This window comes from Hylobates moloch, unplaced genomic scaffold (assembly GCF_009828535.3).
Source record: "Hylobates moloch isolate HMO894 unplaced genomic scaffold, HMol_V3 SCAFFOLD_9, whole genome shotgun sequence".
Lineage (NCBI taxonomy): Eukaryota > Metazoa > Chordata > Mammalia > Primates > Hylobatidae > Hylobates > Hylobates moloch.
Genome location: NW_026652284.1, coordinates 296,681 through 308,254, shown reverse-complemented (window position 1 = coordinate 308,254; position 11,574 = coordinate 296,681). Strand labels below are relative to the sequence as shown.

The window sequence follows — 11,574 nt, the reverse complement described above, 5'->3', positions numbered from 1 at the left end:
GAGCTAGATTTCTTCTGTTAGATTTACAGATATGTGTTGTTTCTAGAATGTTTCTAATTGGACTCTTACTGTAATGTTGGAAATTTACAGACCCATAACCCTTAATAATAAATTGGAGAGGCCGGGCGCAGTGGCTCACGCCTGTAATCCCAGCACTTTGGGAGGCCGAGGCGGGCAGATCACGAGGTCAGGAGATCAAGACCATCCTGGCTAACACGGTGAAACTCCGTCTCTATTACAAAAAAATTAGCTGGGCATGGTGGTGAGTGGCTGTGGTCCCAGCTACTTGGGAGGCTGAGGCAGGAGAACGGTGTGAACCCAGGAGGCGGTGCTTGCAGTGAATTGAGATCACATCACTGCACTCCAGCCTGGGTGACAGAGTGAGACTCCGTCTCAAAAAAAATAAAAAAAAAATAATAAATTGGAGAAATATGGAGGTTACTAAATACAGTTGAAATGATATATAGATAGTGCATAAAATGCCAGCATTTCCAAGTTGAGTACATACATTCTTATCTGAGTTTTTCTTTTGTTGTCTGTCTCCAAGTGGGAGCTGGTGAGGTGGCCAACTTCGCTGCGTATGCGTTTGCACCAGCCACTCTAGTGACTCCACTAGGAGCTCTCAGCGTGCTAGTAAGGTAAGGACACATTTTTCATGTAGTAACAGTAGTCAGTATCTTAGTTTCTAAAATATTCAGTACCATCTAATTACATGTGTTCAACACAGTTTACATTTCAGCAACCTGGAGAACTTCGCTTTTTACACTACGTAGTAATTGCTTTTAAAAAGTTACTTCTGTGCATAGGCAGGCTATTGATTTGTGGGAGAAAATGCTTTGTCTTGCTTGTATTCAGAGCCAGTACTAGTTCTACTTCGCTTTCAGTTTTTTAATATCCAAAGTTGGCTGGGAACGGTGGCTCATGCCTGTAATCCCAGCATTATGGGAGGCCAAGGCAGGTGGATCACCTGAGGTCAGAAGTTTGAGACCAGCCTGACTAACATGGTAAAACCCTGTCTCTACTAAAAATACAAAAATTAGCTGGGCGTGGTGGCGGGCACATGTAGTCCCAGCTACTCAGGAGGCTGAGACAGGAGAATGGCTTGAACCCAGGAAGCAGAGGTTGCAATGACCCGAGATCGCACCACTGCACTCCAGTCTGGGCTATAGAGCGAGACTCTGTCTCAAAAAATAAACGAAAATAAGTAAAATTCAAAGTTACACTCATCCCAGTATTTATCATTCAGTGCATGTGCACTTTGGTAGGGTCTGCTTGGTAATGAGTAGATTCTTTTTTTTTTTTTTTTTTCCGAGACGGAGTCTTGCTTTGTTGCCCAGGCTAGAGTGCAGTGGCACAATCTCGGCTCATTGCAAGCTCTGCCTCCCAGGTTTACACCATTCTCCTGTCACAGCCTCCCGAGTAGCTGGGACTACAGGCACCCGCCACCACACCTGGCTAACGTTTTCTATTTTTAGTAGAGATGGGGTTCACCATGTTAGCCAGGATGGTCTCTATGTTCTAACCTCGTGATCCACCCGCCTTAGCCTCCCAAAGTGTTGGGATTACAGGTGTGAGCCACTGCGCCCGGCCAATGAGTAGATTTGTATGCCTGGCCTGGAGTGCGTGTTTTGAATGAGTGATCTAAGACTTGTCCCATTTCTGCTTTGTAATGATTAGCCCAAACAACTAAGCCCATATTGAAATCTGGATCTTGGTTACTATTCCCAAAGTAGATTGACTGATTTTTATCTGTTTTCTTTTCCCCAAAAAAACTATATGTAAAACAGGGTTATAGTATAAGTCATTGCCCTTTACCCTTAATTTTCTTTATAGTATTCTGTTACTGTATTTATTGGTTTGTGCTGTATTTTCTTTTTAGGTCTAGATAAAACTAGCTACAAGTTATTAAAACCTGATAATGTAATAGGCAAATTATATACAATAAACAACATAAGAGGGGTGCATGCATCAACCAATAGGAATAAGTTAAGGTTGAGTAAGTTTTAAGCACTGGTGCTTTGGATAGAGATTCTTTTTTTTTTCCTTTGGAGATGGAGTTTCACTGTGTCACCCAGGCTGGAGTGCAGTAGCGCGATGTCGGCTCACGGCAACCTCTGCCTTCTAGGTCCTGCCTCAGCCTCCCGAGTAGCTGGGATTACAGGACGCCCGCCACCATGCCTGACTGATTTTTGTATTTTTAGTAGAGATGGGGTTTCACCATGTTGGCCAGGCTGGTCTTGAACTCCTGACCTGGGGTGACCCGCCCACCTTGGCCTCCCAAAGTGCTGGGATTACAGGCGTGAGGCACTGTGCCTGGGCTGGATATAGGTTCTTAATTAGGATATAAATTTATACAAATTTGTTCTTTATTATAAATTTCATATTGACTTCTTGCAGTGGAAAGATGGTAAGTATACAGGTGTAGTGTATGATGAAGCAGATGATTCCCTAGAAATGTTTACATTTTATGATGAAGTGTACACTTTTTTTTTCCCTTGGCGAAAGCCAGAATCTTCATAAGTTCACAGTGTTTTAGTTTGATTTCAGTGATTTAAATTATGAGTTTTATTGATATTTGAAAAAGAAAAGTAGCTGATTATTTTAAAGTTCTCAATTTTTTTTCCTCCCCATTTTAGTGCCATTCTTTCTTCATACTTTCTCAATGAAAGACTTAATCTTCATGGGAAAATTGGGTGTTTGCTAAGTATTCTAGGATCTACAGTTATGGTCATTCATGCTCCAAAGGAAGAGGAGATTGAGACTTTAAATGAAATGTCTCACAAGCTAGGTGATCCAGGTAAGAAAAAAGTCTTATTAGTCTTACTGTATTTTACTTTTTAACTTAGTTTTTACTTTAATCGAAATTTGATGAGCACATAAGGAGAGAGAAATTGTTCCACCTGGTAGAAGAACAAACTGTCGTCGTCATGTTCCCTGCTCCCTGCTATCAATCCCAAGCCTGTGTTTCCACTGTTCTTTCACTCTGTAAGTAGCGTGCGTACATTGCTACTACCTACTTCCTTAGCTTTAGGCATTATCTGTTTTACCTTTTATTTACTGCACCTATATAGTTTTCTTGAGATTATTTGTTTACATTATCATTGATACATAACTTTTATTGTCATCTTAATCTTTATTATGGTTGTTGTTCCTTTCCTGTGTGACTTAAGTTTTTCCAGAAGTAATAATTATCTTGTTTGCGTAGTTCTTTATGAATTGATCAATGTATCATGAAACTCTTTCCCCAGTTGACTAATTCTACTCTCAGTAGTTTCAAACAAAGAGGTATTCTTTGTTTCATCTTTTTTGGAAATTTCTCTCAGTGCCTTCTGTGCGGCCTCAGTCTAGGTGGGTGTCTCCAGGCTGCCAGCACAGCTGTTACCTGCATTTCTCTTCAGCAGCAGCCTGGGGATTCCCTTCAGTTTGCTTTTTCTTGGATCCCTTATTTCCAGAATCCTGGGTTTGTGCCTTCATTTTGGTGGTGCCACTCTAGAGGAGACAAGAAAGGGCATGAAGAGATGAGATTTTTTGAGACCTTATTTCTCAAAATGTTTTTAACCTGTTGTGGCCACCACTGTCTTCTCATTTCTGATGTTGCTGTTGAGAAATGGAACAGTTTATCCCTTATCTTTTACATGCGACCAATCTTTTGTTTTTGGAAGCATGTAGGGTATTGTAGTTCCCCACAGGGTCTGAAATTTCCCACTGACATGCCTAGAGATGGGTCCATTTTTGTCCATTGTGCTGGGTGCCTGATTGTTCATTGTATTTTGAGACAGGGCTCTGTTGCCCAGGCCGGAATGCAATGATGTGATCTCAGCTCACCGCAACCTCCTCCTCCCCAGCTCAAGCGATTCTCCCATCTCAGCCTTCCAAGTAGCTGGGACTGCAGGCGTGTGCCACCATGCCTGGCTAATTTTGTTTGTTTGGTAGAAACAAGGTTTTACCATGTTGGCCAGGTTGGTCTCGAACTCCTGACCACAAGTGATCCACCCACCTTGGCCTCCCAAAGTGTTGGGATTACAGGCATGAGCCACTGTGCCCCGCCTGATGGGTCTTTTTTTTTTTTTTTTTTTTTTTTGAGACAGAGTTTTGTTCTTGTCGCTCAGGCTGGAGTGCAGTGGCGTGATCTCGGCTCACTGTATCCTCCGCCTCTTGGGTTCAAGTGATTCTCCTGCCTCAGCCTCCCAAGTAGCTGGGATTACAGGCGCCCACCACCATGCCCAGCTAATTTTTGTATTTTTAGTAGAGACGGGGTTTCACCACGTTGGCCAGGCTGGTCTCTCCCGGTCTGATCTGAAAATTTATATCTGACTCTTGGGAACTGAATTGAATACTCCTTTGATATTTCTTGTTTGCTCTTTGTGAGATTCTTACTCATCTGTTTATTGGAGTTCCTGACCTAGATCATTAATTTTCTTATGTTTTCTTTCCCTCATTTTACCATTTTGTCTTTTTGCTGTGCCGTCGGGGAGATTTTCTCAGTTTTTTCTTCCAGCCCTTCTGAATTTTTATTTCTGCGGTTATGTTGTTAATTTCTAAGAGTTTCTTGCCTCTGTTCTTTGATTCCTAGTTATTTTAAAGTCTTTGTGTGCTAACTTTAGTTTTAGAATTTTTTGTGGGCCTGCTTCTGTGGTGGTGTTTCTCTTTTGGCTTTTAGGCATTTGGTTTTGTGTTGGCATTTTTTAATTGAATGCTGGACATAGGATATTAGAAGGTGTAGAGGTTTTAGTGATGTTTTTCTTCTTCAGAGAGAACGTAAATTTCTTCTGGTAGGCAGAAAAGAATACAGTAGCTCACCTTCACCCTGAAGGTATTGTTTTAAGCTTTGTTGGGCCTGGTTTCTTTCTAGTTTGCCGCCCTTTTTTTTTTTTTGGAGACAGTATCTCACTCTGTCGCGTCGCCCAGGCCGGAGTGCGTGGTGTGATCATGGCTCACTGCATCCTCTGCCTCTCAGGCTCAATCAGTCCTCCCACCTCAGCCTCCTGAGTAGCTGGGACTACAGGTGTGTGCCACCACATCTGGCTAATTTCTGTTTTTTTTTTTTTTTTTGAGATGGAGTCTTGCTGTCACTCACCACCATGCCCGGCTAATTTTTTTGTATTTTTAGTAGAGACGGGGTTTCACTGTGTTAGCCAGGATGGTCTCGATCTCCTGACCTCATAATCTGCCCGCCTTGGCCTCCCAAAATGCTGGGATTACAGGCGTGAGCCACCGCGCCCGGCCTGCTGTCCTCTGTTATGTAAAAGTTGGGCTGGTCAGATCCCCAGTAAAAAAAGCTTCCAGTTTCATGGCTGGCTGTGGGCATCCTGGGAATTGATTGGGGGAAGGATTAATGCCTGGAGGCATGGTTGACCTCAGCTTCCTGGAACTCTGGCACAGGAGGGACAGTCTCTCAGAACTGGGCAGGAGTCTCCTTGCTTCTTGAATGGACTTTTCAGCCAGGCCTCACTTTCAATCTTGCCTTTACTCCACTTCAGAGGCACTTTGTACCTTTTGAGCATTCTGTGCTGCAAGCTAAATTGCCTTTTAATCTTTTATCACAGCGGATGTGTAGGATTCCGCTTTCTGGGATCTCTGTACCAGTTATTAGTTAGCCTTTGCTTTCTGACTTATGAAGGATTGTTATCTTTGGTCCTCTTTTTTTTTTTTTTTTGAGACATTCTCACTCTATTGCCCAGGCTGGAGTGCAGTGGTGTGATCTCAGCTCATTGCAACCTCCGTCTCCCAGATTCAAGCGATTCTCCTGTTTCAGCCTCCCAAGTAGCTGGGATTACAGGTGTCTGCCACCATGCCTGGCTAATTTTTGTATTTTTAGAAGAGATGGGGTTTCGCCATGTTGGCCAGGCTGGTCTTGAACTCCTGACCTCAGGTGATCTGCCATCCTTAGCCTCCCAGAGTGCTGGGATTACAGGCGTGAGCCACCACACCTGGCCTCTTGTTCTTAATTTTGTGTATTTGTGTCTTTAAAAATCGTATTACTGCCGGGCGCAGGGGCTCACGCCTGTAATCCCAGCACTTTGGGAGGCCAAGGCGGGTGGATCACGAGGTCAGGAGATCGAGACCATCCTGGCTAACACGGTGAAACCCTGTCTCTACTAAAAATACAAAAAATTAGCCGGGCGTGGTGGCGGGTGCCTATAGTCCCAGCTACTCAGGAGACTGAGGCAGGAGAATGGCGTGAACCTGGGAGGCGGAGCTTGCAGTGAGCCGAGATCACACCACTGCACTCCAGCCTGGCGACAGAGCAAGACTCTGTCTCAAAAAAAAAAAAAAAATCCTATTACTGTGTATTTTATTAGTGGAATTTGAGGAAGAGTAAATTCATGTGACTTACCTGGGCCTCAGTTTCCTCATCTGAAGATGCAGGTGGTAGTGTCTGTGATACAGGGTAGCTGAGTGCGAATTGCTGAGAAAAATGCCTGGCCCACAGTGCTGCACAGTTACTGGCTATTATCATGCTGGCTTTAATTCTCCATATTCAACCAGAACCCCAATAGTATCTTTCAAGTTCTCCAGTTGACTTGCTCGTTACTCCAGCAGTTGTCCACAGATTTAAAGAAAAGTTTACCCCTTTTAGGGAGAACTTGATGAAGAAGAACTCTTTTGTTTTTTGTTTGTTTTTAGCATCTATAAATTGTTGAACATTCAAGGCCACCTCATGATTTCTCCTCCCTAGTTTCTGTCTCTGTTCTGATCCCACTGTCCCTCTTGCCTGGTGAGTTACAGCACTTAAGTCGGCATAAAATGCTGCTGCGAAAATGTTAGGGGCATAACAATTTGTGAATATGAAGCTCACATTAATCTTCCAGTGTGTCCATCTAAGTAAATTTTTGTGGTTGCATTCCTGCTCGGGCAGCAAAATAAAGCTGATTTTTATTTCCAGGTCATACCTTTTCTCCCTATCAAGTTTATTATATTTTGTTTTGCATTCTGTGTTTAAGAACAACTAACCATTTGACTCATGTAACCTTTCTTTGCCTCCTCCAGGTTTTGTGGTCTTTGCAACCCTTGTGGTCATTGTGGCCTTGATATTAATCTTCGTGGTGGGTCCTCGCCATGGACAGACAAACATTCTTGTCTACATAACAATCTGCTCTGTAATCGGCGCGTTTTCAGTCTCCTGTGTGAAGGGCCTGGGCATTGCTATCAAGGAACTGTTTGCTGGGAAGCCTGTGCTGCGGCATCCCCTGGCTTGGATTCTGCTGCTGAGCCTCATCGTCTGTGTGAGCACACAGATTAATTACCTAAATAGGGCCCTGGATATATTCAACACTTCCATTGTGACTCCAATATATTATGTGTTCTTCACAACATCAGTTTTAACTTGTTCAGCTATTCTTTTTAAGGAGTGGCAAGATATGCCTGTTGACGATGTCATTGGTACTTTGAGTGGCTTCTTTACAATCATTGTGGGGATATTCTTGTTGCATGCCTTTAAAGACGTCAGCTTTAGTCTAGCAAGTCTGCCTGTGTCTTTTCGAAAAGACGAGAAAGCAATGAATGGCAATCTCTCTAATATGTATGAAGTTCTGAATAATGAAGAAAGCTTAACCTGTGGAATCGAACAACACACTGGTGAAAATGTCTCCCGAAGAAATGGAAATCTGACAGCTTTTTAAGAAAGGTGTAATTAAAGGTTAATCCGTGATTGTTATGAAGTGAATTTGAATATCAGAATGTGTCTGAAAAAACATTGTCCTCAAATAATGTTCTTTAAAGGCAATCTTTTTAAAGATTTCACTAATTTGGACCAAGAAATTACTTTTCTTCTATTTAAACAATGGTAGCTCACTAAAATGACCTCAGCACATGACGATTTCTATTAACATTGTATTGTTGTACAAGTATTTTACATTTTCATCCCTTCTCCAAAAGCCGAATGCACTAATGACAGTTTTAAGTCTATAAAAATGCTTTATTTTTTCATTGGTGATGAAAGTCTGAAATTTGTCATCTCCAGTCCATCAGTCCCTGACCATATAAGGCTTTTTTATTTTTAAAAACAAGAGTTATCTCAATACATTATCCTGTGATTTACCTTACCTATAAAAGTGGCTCCTGTTTGATGATTGGTTTTATTTTTGAAATATTAAGGGAAAACTAAGTTAGTTAGTGAATGAAGGAAACTCTGACAAAACCAAAAAAAGAGCAGAAACCACCCCAAGGAACGATTTCTCAGGTTGAGATGATCACCGTGAATCTGGCTTCCTCTGTGCATTCGATGGCCGCCTTAGCACCTCATCAAGCCAGCACATCCTGCCTGCTGTTGCAGCCTGGCTGGGTTTATTCGTCAGTTACCCTAATTCCATGATGCGTGGAACCTTGATTACCGTTTTACATCAGCTCTTGTACTTTTCAGTATATTTTCATAATGAGTTATATTGTCATTTAGACTTTGAACAGCTCTGGGAAATAGAAGACTAGGGTTATTTCTTAAATTTAGCTCATGTTATAATAAAAAGTTGAAATGTTCTTATTCTAAGTCAAGTCTGAATGCTTAGAACAAACTTAAAATGTTTATAGAATATGGTCTCTTTGTACCAAGTACTTTGCTTAAGAGCTCCTTTGGGCTACTACATATTGTGGTTTCTAGAAAATGTTTATGAAGAAGTTGATGGAAAATTGCAAACATAATGCAGAAAAGGTAGAATAATAAAAAAGGTCTAATGAACTCCATCCAGCTTTGAACCTATCCACACACATAACCGTTGACTGGCCTTTAAAAAAAAAAGTAAAGTATTGGCAGAATTAATTTCCACTCAGGTGATGGGAAGAAAGTGTTCGCCTGTTCCAGCCTGTGGCTCCTGCCTGGAGGTTACCCAGTGGTGCACCAGCGCCAAGCCATCACTCCCCGAGGGCCTCCCCTGCCGATGGTGCTGGTGTCCCATGCAGATCCCCACTGGCTGTATGGAAACTCCCTTTTTTCCAACCTTATTATTGGCCTCCTAAGGAGCTGTTTTAGATGTTTTTTTTCTAACTGCTTCCTCCCATGCCATTTTGATACTACAGATGTACTTATATACTGTACCTACATCTGTGCTTTGTACATAAAAGAACCAGGTTTCTCCCGCTTGAGGACAGAGACTCGTTGAACATGCATAGAATAGGTTAATTAATAACAGATTCTTAATTAACATTTTATAGCACTTGAGATAGATTGTCTTATACCTAAGGTATTACATTATATATTTGGTGTATAATTAAGCCTTTTAAAACTTGGTAATTAATTAAATTACAGTAATTTTTCATCCTATTCTGTAGTTTCTAAGATAAGCACAGCTACCACCTCTAAATCTGCAGCAGAATGCTGGCCCCAGGGTTATTAATTCACATTACCAAAAGCATTTTTAGGGAACTTTTATAAAGAAAGAAAGAATAATTCTTTTAGGCTTCATGTCACTTGAGTTTGGCAGTACAACAGGATGGTTCATACACTTACTTACTACTTTTTTGTGCCGTGCATCATATGCTTCTGGACAGTTTCCAAAGGCCTCTGGAAAAGCAGGCGAGGCCCGCTTTTTATGGCAACTTGGCATCCATATAAAATTTTAAAATTGATGAAGGTTGCAATACTCCAAATAATGTAAGATGACTGCCAGGCTATAACATAAAGTGAGTTCAGTTAATCATGCTGGACTTGTGTTATCCGTAGTATTCATTTACAGTAAACAGGCATAACAGTTTTTTCCATTCAGTTAGGATTTTCAGAACCTCATTGCCTTAATACTTTTTAAAATATGGCTTCAGTTTCTCAAACATGTTCATGACTCTACTGGTAGTCTAGACCGATTGTTTTTCATTCTGACAGATCATGTGGACCAGCTCCAGCCATGTGAGCCCTGTGGATCGGGGACAGCTGAAGGCTGGGCTCAGTGCTCCCGGTCCCTTTGTGCAGCACCCACTGGGCCTGGCCTCCTCCAGGTCATGGGCACAGGTAACAGAGAGGCACTGAGTAGCCTCTTCATATCCAGATTGGAGCAGCCAACACGGCCGTTTTATACCTCATTTGCCTGCGGAACCCTAAATATAAAGCTAAACCTGTGCTGGCGAGGTGAGTGGTATATGGGATGGTGTCACGGTCCCACCCCACCTCAGCCTTAGAGGTGACCTACATCCGAGCTGGCCTGGTATGTGAGCTCAGGTTAGAGTTCCTTGCCAAGCCAAGCAGCACAGGGTTATAGTAAATAAGTGAACACAAATAGATCTCATCAGTTTTATTTCTATAACCTTTCGATCTGATGTCACGTTAGATTTTGTCACAACTGGATTTAGTGGAAGCAGGGGAATCAAGTTCACTATTTTCTGAAACACACAAAAAAGGGATGGGAACAATGTCTTAGAACTAAGATTGCTCATAAAAGACCATCAGAAAGATCCCTAAACAAAAGCTAAATAGTTACAGTTAATGGTAACTGGCAAAGGATTTAATGCATTTGCTGGTATTAAGTTTCTTACGGAATGAATGAATGAACCCAGCAGCATTTTATGACACAGCTGCCAGAACGTCGCATAGAAAAACAATTTTGTAAGAACGTGATGGCAACAATCAGCAGCCAATATTCTCAAGAGTTCCTAATTACCAAAAGCATATACAATTTTAGTCTAGAAAAATAAGTCAATTTTATAAAATTAAGCTTTAGATTGAAAAGCACCCCCTTTAACAGGTACAGAGATACTGAAAAATAGTCCCTAAAAATCTCACTAAATAGTCGACGGAGAGAAAGGCATGCCATGTTGAGTTACGGAGTGCAGCGCGTGCCCTCAGCTGCTGGCGAGGGACTGGTGGATGGGCGGCTGGAAGCAGCGCACGTGCTCCACTGGCGTGCCCTCCCCGTCGCCCGACTTCAGGTACTTATCCAGGATGGTGATTATCTCATCATTGAGAATCTGGAACTTGCGAATTCTCTCCACCATCTTCTTCAAAGGCTACAACCATGAAAGTTAGGATGTTTTACTATTAACACTTGAACATTTATTCTTCATGTTTCAAAATGTCAGGATTCTTATATTTTCTCAAAAAAATAATAGCAAACAGAATTGACACACATACTGTTCTTTTTTTTTTTTAAGATAGGGTCTCACTCTGACGCCCAGGCTGGAGTGCAGTGGCGTGATCACGGCTCACTGTAGCCTCAAGAGATCCTCCCACCTCAGCCTCCCGAATAGCTGGGACCACAGGCGTGCACCACCACACACAGCTAATTTTTAAATTTATTTTTGTAAAGACAAGGTCTTACTATGTTGTCCAGGACGATCTTGAACTCCTGAGCTCAAGCAATCCTCCTCTGCCTCAGCCTCCCAAACTGTTGGGATTACAGGTATGAGCCAGCACTCCTAGCCACATACCATCTCTTTAATGCAACAGTTGGAAGGATGAATATATTTTGAATTTAGAATCCCTCTGTTGGCTTCATTGCTGCTGTAGATTCATTCATGCGCACAGTTGATAGGCCTATTCCTTCCACATCAGCAATTAAGAACCTACTGTCTGCTCAAAGCTGGGGATCTCCAGATGAAGATGATGTGTGGTCAGTAGAGAAAGGCCAGTCGACTAACACAAGTTTTAGAAAT

At 42.1% G+C, this 11,574-nt stretch overlaps 2 protein-coding genes across 8 annotated transcripts in view; one reads left to right on the top strand and one right to left on the bottom strand.

Annotated features, from left to right (window-relative positions):
- Positions 1-7,661, top strand: part of NIPA2 (NIPA magnesium transporter 2) — a 22,364-nt gene extending 14,703 nt beyond the window's left edge. The window contains exons 4-6 of the mRNA XM_032758535.2: positions 548-638; positions 2,637-2,797; positions 6,991-7,661. Of these exons, the coding sequence (XP_032614426.1) occupies positions 548-638; positions 2,637-2,797; positions 6,991-7,622 (884 nt within the window). The 3' untranslated portion in view covers positions 7,623-7,661. The remainder of the gene's footprint in view (positions 1-547; positions 639-2,636; positions 2,798-6,990) is intronic.
- Positions 2,843-11,574, bottom strand: part of CYFIP1 (cytoplasmic FMR1 interacting protein 1) — a 120,015-nt gene continuing 111,283 nt past the window's right edge. For 2 of the 7 annotated variants that reach the window (XM_058443841.1, XM_032758518.2), the window contains exon 31: positions 7,820-10,929. In XM_058443841.1, the coding sequence (XP_058299824.1) occupies positions 10,765-10,929 (165 nt within the window). In that variant the 3' untranslated portion in view covers positions 7,820-10,764. Of the gene's footprint in view, positions 3,490-7,819; positions 10,930-11,574 lie in introns of those variants that run through there. The other 5 variants (XM_058443843.1, XM_058443842.1, XR_009214807.1 and 2 more) reach the window with 4 other exon arrangements.